The 17,213-nt window shown below is 35.2% G+C and overlaps 1 protein-coding gene across 5 annotated transcripts in view; it reads left to right on the top strand.

The window, feature by feature from the left end:
- LRRK2 (leucine rich repeat kinase 2) overlaps positions 1-17,213 on the top strand; it is a 71,321-nt gene that overhangs the window by 37,280 nt on the left and 16,828 nt on the right. For all 5 annotated transcript variants that reach the window (XM_075024875.1, XM_075024874.1, XM_075024873.1 and 2 more), the window contains 16 exons: positions 849-997; positions 2,837-2,930; positions 4,625-4,811; positions 5,201-5,382; positions 5,841-6,070; positions 7,091-7,218; positions 8,497-8,715; positions 10,903-11,104; positions 11,726-11,814; positions 12,678-12,865; positions 13,799-13,953; positions 14,969-15,115; positions 15,269-15,460; positions 16,269-16,415; positions 16,745-16,845; positions 17,019-17,209. In XM_075024875.1, coding sequence (XP_074880976.1) covers positions 849-997; positions 2,837-2,930; positions 4,625-4,811; positions 5,201-5,382; positions 5,841-6,070; positions 7,091-7,218; positions 8,497-8,715; positions 10,903-11,104; positions 11,726-11,814; positions 12,678-12,865; positions 13,799-13,953; positions 14,969-15,115; positions 15,269-15,460; positions 16,269-16,415; positions 16,745-16,845; positions 17,019-17,209 — 2,601 coding nt within the window. The remainder of the gene's footprint in view (positions 1-848; positions 998-2,836; positions 2,931-4,624; positions 4,812-5,200; positions 5,383-5,840; positions 6,071-7,090; positions 7,219-8,496; positions 8,716-10,902; positions 11,105-11,725; positions 11,815-12,677; positions 12,866-13,798; positions 13,954-14,968; positions 15,116-15,268; positions 15,461-16,268; positions 16,416-16,744; positions 16,846-17,018; positions 17,210-17,213) is intronic.

Raw genomic sequence — 17,213 nt, 5'->3', positions numbered from 1 at the left:
TATGTATTTTTTTGTTTACCAGCACTTTTTATCATATTTGTTAGTGAGTGAGATAATTCATACCTATATGGATTTCTTAAGAATGCTATTATTGATAGCTCTGTAAACTGCAGATACTGTCTCATTCATCTCCCATAATTTATTCTAAATAAGATGGTGACATTTTTTACACAGAAGTTCACACAGAAGAAAGATAGCAACATATGTAACTAAAGCAAGCAGTATTAAACATGGGTCAAATTTACAAAAGCAATATTTTAAATTCAAAATCCTGTAGCATTTCTTCATTAGCTTTGTTTTGAACTTTATTAGCAATATTACCCTTGCAAAACAGTGCTGCACGGTTTGTTTATCTCTGGATTTTCAGGATCTTTGTATCTTTCTCTTTCTGGTGTTCTTCTTCCCAGAATACATTGTTTGTAACAATATATACTCATCCTGAATTGTATCCCCTATATGGAATTCCATTCTTTTTTTAGATTGATAGTCATTCTGTGATTATAATCCTCCAAACGCATATCTTTAGTAAACAGAACTACTCACAAATGCAACAGTCCTCTTTGTGTGAGATTGAGCTGCAGGACATAATCAGGAAATGACACCTTGTAGTACATTCTGACATTTGCTCTCCAAATTAATTAAAACAATCTTAATGTCAGTCATGTTATTGCATGTTGCCACATGTACCAGTGTTTCTGCTGACTGGTCAGTCTCTATATAGATAAAAATCTTATTTTTGGTTTACCAGTGTAAGGATAGCATTGTCAGATCAATACTCTTTACTTTCACTGTTTAGCTAATAGTTTCTGAATAAAAAACGTATTTTTTTTTTCTTCTTGTTATCATAGAAACAAAATTTCATGCTTATGTTCACCTATATGCTTGAAAGAACTGAAAATTTTAAACATTAGTAAGAACAATATTTCATCCCTTGCTGAGAATGTCTTCATGGGCTGTACAAAACTGGAGCAGTTCAATGCCAGGATGAATGCTCTTGGTAAGTATCTGTGAAAATAGGATCCACCTTCTAGAAACCATTCCAAGTCACAAAATTCCTCAGCCACCGGCGTTTGGAGTCTTGGGAGAATAGAAAAGGAGAATGCCACATTTGCTTGTCCTTGTTTATACAGTTCCCTAAACATCAGCTTTTGATCAGTGTTGGAAAGCCATATACTTCCAGTGGGGCTTGATGGACATTTGATCTGACTTGGAGTAACTCATCTTGTTTTTACATTTGTAGTGGATGCTGTAAAAATGGTTGAGTGTACTCAAGATCGTACATATTGGTGGGGAAGGTTCAGAGGAAAGGCAGAGGAAATTGTTCAAAGTTAGCTTGCAAATCTAGTACTAATACAGCTTTAATACTGTACTGAAATACATACGATACAAGCATCCTGGCTTGTATCAGAAATAGCGTGGGCAGCAGGACTAGAGAAATGTTTGTCCCCCTGTACTCGGCACTGCTGAGGCTGCACATCAAATACTGTGTTCAGTTTCAGGCCCCTCACTACAAGAAAGACACTGAGGTGCTCGAGCATGTCCAAAGAAGGGCAGCAAAGCTGGTGAAGGGTCTGGAGCACAAGTCTTATGAGGAGTGGCTGAGGGAACTGGGATTATATAGTCTGGAGAAAAGGAGGCTCGGGGGAGACCTTATCGCTCTCTACAACTGCCTGAAAGGAGGTTGTAGTGAGGTGGGAGTCGGTCCCTTCTCCCAAGTAACAAGTGATAGGACAAGAGGAAATGGCCTCAAGTTGCACCAGGGCAGGTTTAGATTGGATATTAGGAAAAAATTTTTCACTGAAGGGGTTGTCAAGCATTGGAACAGGCTGCCCAAGGAAGTGGTTGAGTCACCATCCCTGGAGGTATTTAAAAAATGTGTAGATGTGGTGCTTAGGGACATGGTGTAGTGGTGGACTTGGCAATGTTAGGTTTATGGTTGGACTTGATGATCTTAAAGGTCTTTTCCAACCTAAATGATTCTATGATTCTAAGTATTACAACACTATATCCAGTGTTGTCTTCTGAATAAGACAGAATGTTTGGTTCACTTGTCAGAATGCAGGTGTCATTTGAGATGCCCTGAAGTATCGCACTTGGCTTGCAGCTTCTGGTCCAGAAAAAGCAGGTCTTCCATAGTTCCTGTGTTGTATCTCTAAGCCATGTGCAGATGGCTTACGTACCACAGGGCAGATCACCTTCAGTAGAACCCAGTGTTTAAGCAATTGAATTGAGAGTGGGTTTCAGTGGCTTAGCATACTTTATGCAAAGGTGTCAAAATTAATTTACCTATGAAAAATACAAATTACATAAATGAGTTTTTAATGATACTGCAGGAGTTCATAAGTTACTGTCGGAATTTATTTCTGTCTTCAAGACATAAAATCTTCCATTTTGAAATTATTGTCACAGTATTTCAGAATGTAGCTCTTATGCCTGCATTAAACACAGCTGAACCATTAGAGTCATTTTTATATGCATAAGTCCCACCACTCACTGGGTGAATTATGGGAATGTTACATATACTGGCAATACAGTAAAGTGCAAGTAAGATTATTTCAGTGTTTAGTGCCAATATGAGATGAAGTGTGATAGTATGTAATGTGATAAAAGCCAATACACTAACTCAGTTCTAAACTTCTTTCATTTTGGGAGTTTAGTTTTAAATAAGCTTTAAAAAAAAATTCAGATTCTGCCTTTGGTAGCTTGTACAAAGACCTGTGTATAGAAGATGGTAGACTGACTTTTTAGTCTGTCTTTGATTTTAGAAAATTCCAGTCTTAAAAATAATTTGAACAGTTCTGAAAAGTAATAGGATTAACCTCTTTTTCTGCTCTAGAAATAATACCTGACTTGTCATCCAGCATAACAAGCTTAAAATTATCCCAAAATCATTTTATTAATGTTCCAGAAGCAATTCTTCTTCTACCACAGTAAGTTACTATTTTATTCATTGAAGCTAATGACAAGTTCTTGATGAAGAAAATCTGATGGCAAGACCTTTGTTAAGCAAAAAGTTCTGCATGTTTTACTGATTTTCAGGAAATATTCTAACAGGTTAAATCCAAAATGTAGTAGCTTTTAACTGAAGACAAATCAGTCATGTTTTCTTCATTGTTTTGAGAAATTCTATTCCTCAGATTCAAATCATTGTTACTGAGAATATATTGCTTGACTGCTGAAGCTGACAGTTCTTGCTGAGAAGACCAGAATAATTTTATTATTTTCTTGAAACCAACAGTAAAAAGATACTGGCAATTTTTCCTTTTCAAGAAGTTCTGCAGACTTTTGCACAAGGCTACTGAGATTAGTTTTTCACTTCCCAAATATCACAAGATATTTATTCTCAAAGAATGACACTTCCTCTAGATAGAATTGTGATAAAGATGCATGTGACATTTATTTTGGTATACCTTCAAAGCATTACTCATGTGAAAATCAGACTTCTTTTTTTTTTATAGAAGTTACTGACCTTAACAGGTCACTAGAATCAGATTGCGGAAGGAGTGCTTGGAAGGGATGATCAGATCAGTTATCTGATAGATGTGGGTAGATGTGAGTGCTGATGGCACTACGGGGAGGGCAGATCCATTGATTTGTGAACTTACATTAATCAAATTTACATAGAGCATGTCATTATTAACATGATATTACACTGTTTCAGCATGCTAACATTTATATTCACAGCAGCAAATTTAATGGCTATGTTGAAAAAGGTGCAGCTTTCAGGTTCTACATCTCCCAGCCCAGACAATAAGGAGTTGCATGGATTTTTTGCATGCTTCATTTTCCACAGTACATAAACAGCATATTTGTCCAACAGATGACTTACGGGAATGAAATGTTCTTTTTTATGTAGTTCTTAAATACATGTGTAGTTGAACTATGTAATTTATGCACATACATGTATTTACAAACATATATTCATAGAAACATTCTGATAAGTGAGGTAGCCATAGCATCTGGTGTTATTTTCCTAAGTTAGGAGCAAGAAAGAGAGCAGTTCAGATCACCTAGTGGGGCTCCATAGTTTATAAGTGGAATCTTGGGTTCTAGAAAGTTGATAATAGCAGGAAGTTCCCCATTGTTTTTTTTTTTAATTTGAGATTTATAAAAAAAGCACATGAAAATACGTATTAGTATTACGTTAGTTGTGCACTACAGGAGTGTGAACCATGTTTATCTGTGTCTTATACTAATGTGAACAGAGCCATGCATGTCTGCAAATTGTAGAAAGAAGGAAGTGGACTATTATCCTAATATGTACACTTATTTAAAGTGACTCTTTCATTTACTATCTGAAACTTATACACATAGTATAGTGTGGATGTTTATTTTCATGACCAGGCAATTTCATTCACAAATACATTGAAAGAATATTATACTGAATCAATCATATATATTTTCTTATAATTTTTTCTGAGGTAATGAAGACCTACTTATAATATCATCTTACTTTTGCTTGTAGTAGTAATTCTCTATCTTTTATGTACATTGCTGTCAGAAAACTGTCTGTTCTGATATCTAATCTATTTGTTTATTTATTAAAAATTAATACAGTTCCAGTTAATCTCAGGTTTATTTTTTTCATTTGCTAACTTCTTTTTTTTTTATTTCATGTTTTTAGTTTGCGATCAGTAGATTTAAGCCAAAACAAGATCATAAGCCTGCCTGGACCAATGCACTGGAAATCATTAAACTTAAGGGAGCTGTTATTTAATTATAATCAAATAGACGTCTTGGACTTAAGTGAAAAGGCATGTGCATGGTCTAGGCTAGAAAAGCTACACCTGTCCCACAACAAGTTAAAGGAGGTAAAGTGTAAGATGCTACCTAAAGAAAATGAAATCACTTTTTAATTTAATGCAGTTTTTCAATGTTCATTTGATTTTCATATCACTTCTCATAAAATTGTAAATTCTAGTAATGAAATGATATGTTAGTGCAAATAGTACTTCCTGTGAATGAAAATCACCATATTCTATTAAGTTTTTCTGTCTGGAATGTGTCATATAATCAGTTTGTATAATGAATTCATTATAAGGTCCTTTGTCTATTAGTGTGGAATATTAGGCCTGTTTACTAAAAAAAAGTTAAACTACAGCGGTAAAAATAATACCTAGTTTTGTTAAACATTAATGTATTCATGCTCATACTTTTTTTTTTTAACATTTAATTGCCCATTAAATGTTCTTTTATTTAGATTCCTCCTCAGATTGGCTTCCTAGAGAATTTGACTTCTCTGGATGTAAGTCATAATCCCGATTTGAGATTCTTTCCAGATGAAATGGGAAGACTGTCCAAAATCTGGGATCTTCCTTTGGAAGGACTCCATCTTAATTTAGACTTCAAACATGTGGGATTCAAAGCCAGAGACATTATCAGGTTTGTTGCCCTATTGTTCTTGAATATTCTTGTTTTGCTTTCTCGGGATATGCAGTAAGCATTAAGAAAAGAACATATCCTTTTGAAAAGACATGCTGGTTTGTCGTATGAATTCCAGCATGCTACTCTATGGAAGGTATCATATATCAACACACACATAAAATGGATTATAGTGATTTAGACTATAATAGTATTACTTCTTGAATTTGGTGCTTCTATAAACCATGCAATAAATGGTGCTTACCAATTATTTCTAATATGTTTCTGTTTTATTTACAAAATAAAGAGACACATTCTGAATTGAGCTTTAACTTTCAAGTCAGAAATTAGAATAGACTTAAAATCCCAGTAACGTCAAACAGATACTGAAAATTTGAAGAAAATGGTATGGTCTTGTGTTCTGTTGATATTTTCCTTATTAGACACTTCTATGAGTTCTGCAAACTTTTTTATGCCAGATTTCTTCAACAACGACTGAAGAAGGCTGTACCTTATAACAGAATGAAGCTCATGATTGTTGGAAACACTGGCAGTGGGAAAACCGCCCTGCTACAACAACTAATGAAGTGCAAACGAACAGAACTGGGCTCTCCAAAAGCTACAGTAGGCATTGATGTAAAAGACTGGATCATTCAAGGGAAAGGCAGAATGAAGAAAGAGCTTATATTAAATGTGTGGGATTTTGGAGGTATTTCCAGAGCTTATTGTCCTTTACTATTTTCTTTTCTAACACAGTAATGCATTACTTAGAGTCAGCCTGTGAAATTTTGAATTCTGGACAGTAGAATCATGCAAATTTACACCAAAAGTCAAGTAACCACTTCTATATTAGTGAATTCTGTAAATTGGCAGATAATCTCTCAAATTTAACATAAGGCCCCAGGAATTTCTCCTCACCAAATGTGGTCTGACCACTCGTTTCAACCATAGCACTCTAGAACTGTCATTTCAGAATAGTAAGAAACTGCTTGTAATGAGTCACCAGAAGAATCATCTTCCACTCAACTGTTTCTCCGTTTTATAGTCTGAGTCTCTCTAGGCTCTACAGTATCACCGTTTCGTAATGTCACAGAAAACAAAGCACTTAGGGGGTGACTTTAAACTTTGGACTTTGGAAAACTTTCTAAGTTTGGGGGACTCCAGAAGCACTTCTAAAATTCAGGGGTATTTTAGGCTATAGAAAAGTTATTTTTAAACATTGGTCCACAATCATTTAAATACAGTCTATATCACAATGGATAAGCACAGAAGAGCAGAATTAAAGCTGAATGTCCAGCTTCCGTTGTGATTTTAAGTGCTTAATCATGCGAACTTAGGAGTCTTATTTTGAAGTTGCTGAAAGGATAGGAGAAAGGGAGGGAAGAAGAAAGTAAGGGAAGGAAGGAGTGAGGGAGAAATACTGGAGTTTTAAAAGAATCATGACCTTTCAAATTGTCTTTGCAGCAACCATGTTTATCTAGTTGTTAAATCTTACACTTCTTGATTTAAAACTAGCTTACATACTTCAACACTACACTTCAGTCAATGAGCTACTACAGAGTACCTACCTAAAATTCATAGTTATTACAGGCCTCCTGTCAATTTAGACAATTTTCTGTAAGCATTGATTTCATTTGTGGATTAGTGATCTGAGAATAAGTGTTCTCCTGCCTTATCTGAATATATTCCATGAGGGAAGTACTCAACAGTGGAAATTTTTTATCATTAGGACAAGAGGAATTCTACAGTACCCATCCTCATTTTATGACCCAAAGAGCTTTATATCTCGCTGTTTATGATCTCAGCAAAGGACAAGCAGAGGTGGATGCTATGAAACCATGGCTTTTTAACATCAAGGTAAGCCATAGATATATACACAATGGAATTCCACTTTCCAGGGAGCTGTTGGTGAACAGCAAATTAACCACAAATATTTTTAGACAAGGGAAGAGGAAAGAAGCTCTTCAGCAAATAAAAATAGTAAGATGAAACAAGAGTTGAAGTAATCATATATTGGATATGAAAATATTTGTAGACATACAAAGACATGATTCGCACCATTTTGTTCTTAAAGTGGTCAGAGTGATTTGCAAAATAATAGTTTGTATGTTCTGGCAATATTTTTAACTGACTGATAAAAATAAGAAATGGGTATTATTAAAGGGATGATGAGTTAAACCTGCTTTTTCTTTTATGCCATTGTAAATTCTGCGGAAATCAGAATTTGGCTAATGTTAAACTGACTAGATGCAGGTTTGAAATCATGCTGTTAAGTGCGTGCTTAGCATCCTATTGTTAATAGGGAAGATTCCAGGACTATGGTAGGGAAATTGGTCTGAGAATCTGCCTATATATTTTTCTTTTGCTCTATGTGTTGTATTTTCATTTGATGGAATCACCCCATGGTGAGCATTACTTGTCTTTTCCTTTTGTATGATGGTTAGCTGTGGCTGGGCAATGCAATTACATAAAGATTTTGTATACTGATCCTGTTAGTTAAACTCATCTTTTTCACTCTTTTCACCTTGAGCAGTGATACAGGACAGAGAGTTACAGTCTGTTTAGTGTTGATGAAGACCATTTCTGATGTGTTCTCCTTTGCTATGCAGTACTCACTGGTGTTTCATTGCTGCACTGTTCTGGTGACAACTAGCAGAGTACCCTTTGCTTTTCTATTTTGTTCAGCATTTCTAATGAAAAATACAGTTGTCCCTCTAGCTTACTGACAATGACAAGTTGTCAATTAATTTGCAATTAATATGCAAAGTATGAAATCCAGATCTATACTGCTTCCTTTTAGAAAAAGCTGATTTTTTAATATTTCTATTTGGAAATAGACTGCTCTCTGTATGTTAAAAAATATGTTTCATATTTATAGGCTGATGCATTTTTACTGCCTTATCCAGTCAAGGCTATTATGTGGGATTGCAGTTTAAACTTACTCTGGATAAAGACATGACATTGTATTTCAGATTTCAAACTTATTTAAAAGAGGTATATTTAAAGAGGGAGAAATGGTTGCTTTTTTCATTGTATTGATTGTTTTGACTAAATTGTTCACATTTTATGTGGATATAAAACAATAACATCAACATTGACTATTGAGTTAATCAACTGTATGGATCTTAATAACAGGCTCGAGCTTCAACATCGCCCGTCATTCTTGTTGGCACTCATTTAGATGTTTCTGATGAAATGCAACGTAAGGCCTGCATGAGTAAAATTACTAGAGAGCTGTTGAATAAGCGAGGCTTCCCAGCAATCCAAGATTATCACTTTGTGAATGCTACAGAAGAATCCGATTCCATTATCAGACTTCGGAAAATCATAATAAAGGAAAGTCTTCATTTCAAGGTAGGATACCTACTGTTCGTAATGTTGAAAACATTCTAGTTTCAGTTAAGTAAATATATTTTTAAACATTAATTAACACATAATTAAATACATTTTTAGTGTGATAGCAAACTCATCTTGCCTTCTATAAAATGTTACACGCAGAAAAATAATGAAAGAAGATCACCAGGTTTGTTTTCATTTCATTTTCTGCCAAAAAAAGCAACCAAGTAAAAATCTCAGCTAAGTTATGTTTTCAATCACTAGGGCCATAAATAGAATATTTAATTAAAAATAGGCCATCTTTTTCTTAGGAAGAAACGTGATCAAAAACTGGTTGTTGTTGGATGGCAACATGTAATTGCAATAATAAGTATTGCAAGATCTATGGGGACCAGAGAATAAGATTTTGTGATTTCTGAAAGTCAACTAATTCTCCATTTACTGATTTCATTTTACATAGTGTGAAACCATTTCTAGAAAGAGGAAAGTGAATTAAAGCAGGAAAAGAAGACCTCTTGGACTGAATGATCCTCCTGAACTGGAGAATCTGCACTCATAGTTCTGTTGTCTCCAAAGTCATCCCTACCACTCATTCCCTGCTATCTCCGTAGCCACAACATGAAGCTCTAAATGTGAATCACAAGCATGAAGAGACTAGCGCAGGCATGGAGCTTATAGAAAGACAGGATCCAATCTGTAGCAAAAAAAATATACATATTTTTATTTTTTCATTTATACGATATCAATCGTGCAGTGTCAAAACATGTTAAAGAGAAAAGGTGATGTCCTGTGCTACTGAAGTCAATGGCAGAACTTCATAAACCATAGCAGAGCCCAAATTTCTTCTGAATTACTGCTTCGAAGATTTTATAGAGCAAATGCTGTATTTATGACCAGCCTCACACTAGTGGTGTTACAAAGGAGAGAAAGAGTGCACACACCTCTTGTTTCTCAGAAACTAGCAACTTAGCCACATCCATACTATGCCTAACTTCATTCCACAGTTCAAGGAATAGCTAACCAGTGCTAAGAGGCAATGAAGTGGCCTGTTCAGATGGAATGGATTAATTCCACTTCTCATACATCCAGTAGGTATGAATAGAGCTGGTGTTTGTAAAGGTATATGTAGCCCTATATTTCACTGTACTTCTTCAACACTCAGGAGAAGTTCTGCTTTTTGAAAACATTTCACTCTTAGGGACCTAAAAATTGTTCCTGTAACATCCACATCTCTTGCGACTATGACTTAGGTGTTTAAACTTCTACAAAAATGTAAGGTGGCCTGAAGGAAAGGAAGTAGTTTCCATAAATAATGTAGACACTGTGAAAGGAGTGTTATAAGGCACCTGCTTAGAAGTTAGGCAAAATGAGTTAAGTATTCAACATTGTCATCAAGTGCTCTGAGTCTTTGAAATTACACAAGGTACTAATAACATTTTCACAAGGTACTAATTACATTTTTGACACATAAATATACCACAGTGCATTGGTGTTTAACTTCTTTGAGAGGAAGATTACAAACTAAGAAGCCAATTTGGAAATGTTGGGAAAATTGTTTCCCATTTCCTCAAAAAAATTACTAGCTTAGCACCTATGGAGAATGAAGAACCTGGTCAGGAACAGGGGCAAAGCACCCAACTCTGTTTCCCTTAAGTGTCACTAACTTGGCTAAATTTATTTCTTCCTCTCCTCTTAAGATCATCTTAAGCTGATCCTCTTGACCACTGACTATCAGCAGTGGAGACTTTTAATTGAGCTACTACCCTTTTCCTCCCAGTTTATCTAAAGACATGTCTAGAGATATTACAGATTACAAAAGGTATCTTTTTTTTTATTCATTTGCCTATTGTCTTGTGTTAACCTGAGATGTATGACATCATCTGTTCATATAGTGAATATTTTCCTTTTACTTCAAATCAAAGCTTCTCTTTGAAATGATGTCTTCTGAGATGACATTATTTTTTATTTTTTATTTACGTGTAATATGGAAATATTTTCTTTGAGTATTTATTAATAGAAAGATATTCATATTATAATTCTGAAAGAATCTACCTTTCAGAAACCATGCTAGTCAATAAAAGAGTGTTCTTGTTCCTTCTCACTGCTACTATTGAGTGGACATACCCAGCTTACATCTTAGTTTTATTGTCTGCATTTCACATGAATAAATTAATACATTTAAGATTATTATTCCTAATTATACAGATCAGAGATCAACCAGTGGTTGGTCAGCTAATTCCTGACAGCTACTTGGAGCTGGAGAAGAGAATTTTGCTGGAGCGTAAAAATGTCCCAGTTGAATTTCCTGTGATTGATCAGAAACGTTTACTGGAACTGGTACAAGAAAGCCAGTTACAATTGGATGAAAATGAACTCCCTCACGCAACTCACTTTCTTAATGAATCAGGTAAAATATTATCTTCAATGTATGTTTGTTAGCACTTTGTTGCAAATCTGCAGCAGACAGACCTCTATGCATTTTTATATCTTGCACAAGGTTGCCACAAAGTGTTGAGCTGAAATGCTTGAGGTTAGGTAACAGTAGTTTGATAATCCAGGTTGTTATGTCAAAGGAATTCCATGATATAAAGGATCACTACTGTAACAATTTAATCTCTTAGCCCTCCTTGAAAACATCATACCTGCTAGTTAGATAGTACAGTTTCTGAAGAAAGATGCAATTGCTGTAATAGCTTGACTAGAACAGCGGTTAGATGAATACATGTGACAGCTTATCTCAATGCCATACAGACTTCATAAGATTACCTAATAAACCACACAGAGCATAGCTGCTTGGCAAAAAACCAAGTCAGATTACAAATCTAACAAAACATCTGAAAATAAAGGTAAAGCTGAACAAACCGTGATTGCATTATACTCTCCTGAGATATTGGCATAAATTCAGTAGCTGTATTATTCAAATTGCTTATGTCAAGTCACATAAGAAAAACAGCCCAGAGTGGACTGTTTACTTTGCTTAATATGGAGCTTGAGAAATGCATTGCTAATTACAATATTCTTTGTGCAGGTGTACTCCTTCATTTTCAAGACCCAGCACTACAGCTAAGAGATCTGTATTTTGTAGATCCTAAGTGGCTATGTAAAATCATGGCACAGGTTTGACTCTGATTAGTTTTTGTATCTACATTCATGGAACTTTTTCGCCTGTCTGAAACCACTGTAACTTATCAGTGATTCTTCTTCACCATTACTTTACTGTTTCATGATCTAGAATTTTCTCAGGGCCCAGATTGGTTTACCTGGCTCTTTCTGTTTCCTTTACTTTCTAGACAACTGTCTCAGTGGTTCTACATTCTTACACTGCAATGTCCAGTATCATTTAAATTGCATCGGACACAAGAATACATGTAGAATAGAAAAACCCCACAGATGCAAAGTAATCCTGCAATATGTTGCAATAGGTTGAGATGAAAGCTGGAGCGTTTGATTAAAGTAGTAAGAATGGGGGAAGAAGGGTCGTTGTGGGCTTGGTAGTGATGGCAGAGGAAAGTGAGTGATATGGATTCACATGTTGGGATGGGAGAGTAGCAGACTGACTGCTTAAGTGAAACCGTTGTTGAAATGTTGATTTAGAAACACCCAAAATTTTTTATATATATTCAGATTTCCTAACCTCTGAAGCTTTACTTTCGTTCAGTGCAGGAAATGGGATGGCAAAAATGTAAGTTTGAGTCTTTAAAGTTGGTGGGATTCAGAGTGAGAAAAGATGTAGAAGATCACAACACACAGTGAAAGCTACTGAAGAATGGTAGCACACAAATGGCTTGGACAGGTTAAGTTTTTTCACTGCTGTCTTCTTGCTGGCTAGCGTTATGGAAAAGTTTGGTTTCACTGTGAAATGGAGTCTTTTTTTTCCCCCTAAATAATAGGCTACCAAATATTTCAGGGAACAAAGTTTGTCAGGAAAATGCAATCTCATTATGACTGTACACCTGAAATTGTTTTACTTTTTTTGAAAGATTCTGATGGTGAAAGTGGAAGGCTTTTCTAAATATCCTAAGGGAATTGTAAAGCGTTCAGATGTGGAAAAATTCCTTTTAAAGAAGAGCAAGTTTCCCAAGATCTACATGTCACAATACTTCAAGCTTCTGGAAAAGTTTCAGATTGCTTTGCCATTAGGAGAGGATCAACTACTAATCCCAAGCAGGTAAGCAAAGAGTTAAACCCACAAATGACAGCCATAGAGATCAATCAAAATAAAAACCTCCCATCAGGCTAACTAGTTTAACTGATCATCAAAGCAATTCGGTATATGAAAGCATGATATATACTTAGTACACTACATTTTAGTAATGCTTTCAGAGACATCTTAAGCTGACCTTGTAGCAGATAAAGCTTACATCATATTAGCATGGTAGGTAAATTGAATCTATAAATGATAAAATGCTTTATGAGGATAGTATTTCTTTTACAGTTACTATGCTTTGAGACTACAACAGGAAGATTATAATTTAGCTTTACATTGCAGTATGTGCCAGCATTAAAGATATTTATTGCAATATAAAAGATAACCATGAATTTCTATAGCCTATTTGCTTGGAGTGAGAACCACAATCAAGTTACTCAGAGACAGTATCTCTTCCAAACAGTCTAGTTATTTAATGTGGTGACAAAAAAGTGTTATGAATTTTAATGCGGTCTTTTTGCTTTATCTGCAGCAGGTAACACAGCTTCTCTGCCTCAGTTACAGATTTCCCTAATGTGTTTAATAATGCTTATGTTCCTTAATGGAGAGCGTGTTGCATGGTTGTATTGGTTAGAGCTTCTGCATTCTTCCAAGTCCTGGGATAGGAAGATTTTATCTGAATGCCTTACTTGCCTTTTATGTGTCTCAGGTTTTTTTCACATTTACATTCAATATCTAATGATTGTTAGTGAGGTTCTGCTGGGTTTAAATTACAGCAGAACTCCACTTTAGCACAAGCAAGTAGAATAAGCAAATACATTATCTGTCTGCTCCCTGATCATTTGAATCATTCATTCATTAATAAATAATACATTTTACATAATAATGTATGTCGTCAGTCAGTTTGGATAAATTACATCATTCAATTACTGTCTAATATTTTTATTCTTTCAGTTTGTCTGATCACAGACCTGTTATAGAACTTCCCCACTGTGAAAATTCAGAAATTATCATCAGGCTTTATGAGATGCCATACTTTCCTATGGGATTTTGGTCGAGGCTGATCAACAGGTTGCTTGAAATATCACCTTACATGCTGTCAGGAAGAGGTACAAATCTTTCTCTCCAAAAGCAATAGTGAGCATGTTTGCTTCGAATGCCAACACCTACATGTTAAAGCTCTAATCCCCAACATTGTTTTGCGTTACCTAATTTCTGGCCACTTCATAAATGTGAGAAAAAGAGCAGTGGTCATTTTTGTAACTTAGATATATCCAGGAACAGACAGTGCCTGATCTTTACAGTGGTGTGCAAAAGAAAGTGAAGATTGTAAGCCAGCTATTTCGCTTTCACATGCTAGAGATGGAGGAAATCCTTATATTTATGCAACATTGCCATTTGCTTTTACAAAGAATACAGGAAAGGATGTGTCTTCCACATAGAAATACAAACTTCTTTTCTTCAGGTTCATTGAGTCTCCCTTTATGAAAGTCTAAAAACTTTGCTTTTATCAGAAGGGCAGGGGAGAGGGGGTTGTCTAATTTTTTTTCCAATAATTCTGTGCTTTGACATGAGATCTGTCTGCTCAACTTTGCAATTTCATTAATCTTTGGGTTTTTAATGTGTGATTTATCAATACTGGTGACGAGTAAAGTATGAAAAATATGCATTGCTAATGCTCTACAAATATGATTTAGAACTGCCTGCTTTTCTGGCAGTCAGTTTTCCCCTGAGCATAGAATTCCAGTCACATCTTGCTATTTCATGAGTGTATGATAGTGGAAAAGATCAAATCGCTTACTTTTTTTCATATGTTGCCTAAGATATTCTGTGTTTTAACCTGAATGTACCTACGCATTTCTGTAATCCCTACATGCATCACCTGCTACATGACTTACCATCTGATTAAATATTTAGTTTGTGGATGTGCCTTAACAGAACTGAACGGTGGTTGACATATAGTCAGCTTTTGTGGGGCTATTCTGTCTACAAAGTTGTAGCCTTTATTTTGTTTGTTATTTGGGTAGGCATAAACCTACAAAGCACCATGAATTATTCTGAATATTTTAAAATATGACATTCCTATTGGAGATCAGGTTTTTAATCTAATTTTGTATTTTCTAGAGCGAGCTCTTCGTCCTAATAGAATGTATTGGAGACAAGGCATCTACTTGAATTGGTCTCCTGAAGCATATTGTCTAGTGGAATCAGCAGTATTTGACAACAACCCTGACAGTTTTTTGAAAATTACAGCACCTTCTTGCAGAAAAGGTTAATTATTCCTGAGCCTGATTTTTGCTCCAGTTTGATTGCAGCTTGGCATTTTGGTTTGTTGTGCTTTTGCCTTTGGAATGTAGAGTTTAGCTTTGTAATTACAAGTATGGCAGATTGAGGCTGTAATTTCCCTCTTTTGGTTTCTTAAAGGGTGCATCCTTTTGGGGCAAGTTGTGGATCACATAGATTCTCTTATGGAAGAATGGTTTCCAGGTTTGCTGGATATAGATGTATGTGGTGAAGGGGAAACACTGTTGAAGAAATGGGCTCTGTACAGCTTTCAGGATGGTGAAGAACACCAAAAAATACTACTTGATGACTTACTTAAAAAAGCTGAAGAAGGTATATATTTGTGCCATATGAGCTATATAGAGCTACACTTGTATGTAGATAAATATTATATGACATCCCCTTTATAACATTTGGATATTTCACATTACTTAAAAACGTTTCATTTCTGTAGGAAATAATTACAGTATAAGTCAAAAGCAACTTGTTCTTTTTCTTACGTAAGAGCCATCTGTATAAGTATAGAATAAGGGACAGATTGCAGCTAGTCTGTATAGTTATGTATAAATGGCAATAATGAAAAGAATCATTTTGTCGTGATACTGATAATGCAACTTCATTCATGGAATTGAATCCACAACATAGTAAAACTGGTACTAGATCTTTTGATTGGACCACGTACAACAGTAATTTAAAAGGCAATACTCAGGATGACATTCTACATACTAACAGAATTCTTTCTTAAAAGGCAGTATTCAGGATGACATTCTACATACTAACAGAATTCTTTCTTTTTATAGAGAGAAAAATAATCCCTTGGTTAGTTTGGTGTTATTACATAGCAACACTTGCTATCACATTTGATTGGTACATATACAGAACCTTGAAAACACTTAAACATGTAAGATATATTAAGTTGGATGGCAAACTTAGTTAGTGTTCTGTTCCATATATTTACATGTATATATGTACGTTTATGTGTGTGTGTGCATGTATATATATATACACACGCGCGCGTATATGAATTTAATTTTAGGTACATTGATCATATGCACTCACAGAGATCCATGTACCTTTCGGTGCCTTTTGAATGATGGCTACCTTTTTTTTCTCTTTTTTTTGTCTCATTTGTTTTTCTTAGGTGACCTTTTGGTAAATCCAGATCAACCAGGACATACCATTCCAATAGCTCAGATTGCTCCTGATCTGATATTGGCTGATTTGCCTAGAAATATTATGTTGAACAATGATGAGCTGGAATTTGATGAAGCTCCTGAATTTCTCTTGGGTAAACATTATTTTGTAGGGGTTTTTTACAGAGCTTATGTAAACAAATCTATTGAAGTCAGTTCTGCAACATATGGAAAACATTCTAGAGATTTCTTTTTGTAGAAATGTATTTTTTAAGGTATTCTGAATTTCAGGTTATTTAGTTTGGAATTTTCCATTAAGTTGTATGCTAGGACACTGAGTTTTATGTGTTTAGATTACTGATCATGAAGCTTAACACAGTGGATGATCCATACATTTTAAAATTGGACCCTTTCAGCTATTCTTTTGAGAAATTGTTGATATCCCTCTGTTTTTAATCTTCTTTTCAATTTTATCATTGAAAAGGTGATGGTGGGTTTGGATCTGTGTACCGTGCATCCTATGGTGGAGAAGAGGTTGCTGTAAAGATTTTCAATAAACATACTTCCCTCAGGCTCCTAAGACAAGTAAGAAATTGCCTTTTTTTTCTGTAGTGCTGCTTTTGGAATACCAACCCTAGTGAAGAGCTTGAAAAGCTTAAGAAAATTGCAAGACTTCACTCCAAAACATTTCTGAGTTTACTTCAGGGCTACAGAAGTTATGCTATTTGCAATATTTCATCTGATTTTACAATTTACAGGAGCTTGCAGTGCTTTGTCATCTCCATCACCCTAGTTTAGTGTCTCTGCTGGCTGCTGCAATCCGTCCCCGGATGCTGGTGATGGAATTAGCCCTTAAAGGATCTCTTGATCGTTTGCTTCAACAAGACAATGCAAGTTTAACTAGAACACTTCAGCACAGGATAGCTCTACATGTAGCTGATGGCTTAAGGTAA

The sequence above is a fragment of the Buteo buteo genome, chromosome 4, assembly GCF_964188355.1.
Source record: "Buteo buteo chromosome 4, bButBut1.hap1.1, whole genome shotgun sequence".
Taxonomy (NCBI): Eukaryota; Metazoa; Chordata; class Aves; order Accipitriformes; family Accipitridae; genus Buteo; species Buteo buteo.
This window is presented reverse-complemented; position numbering and strand designations above follow the sequence as displayed.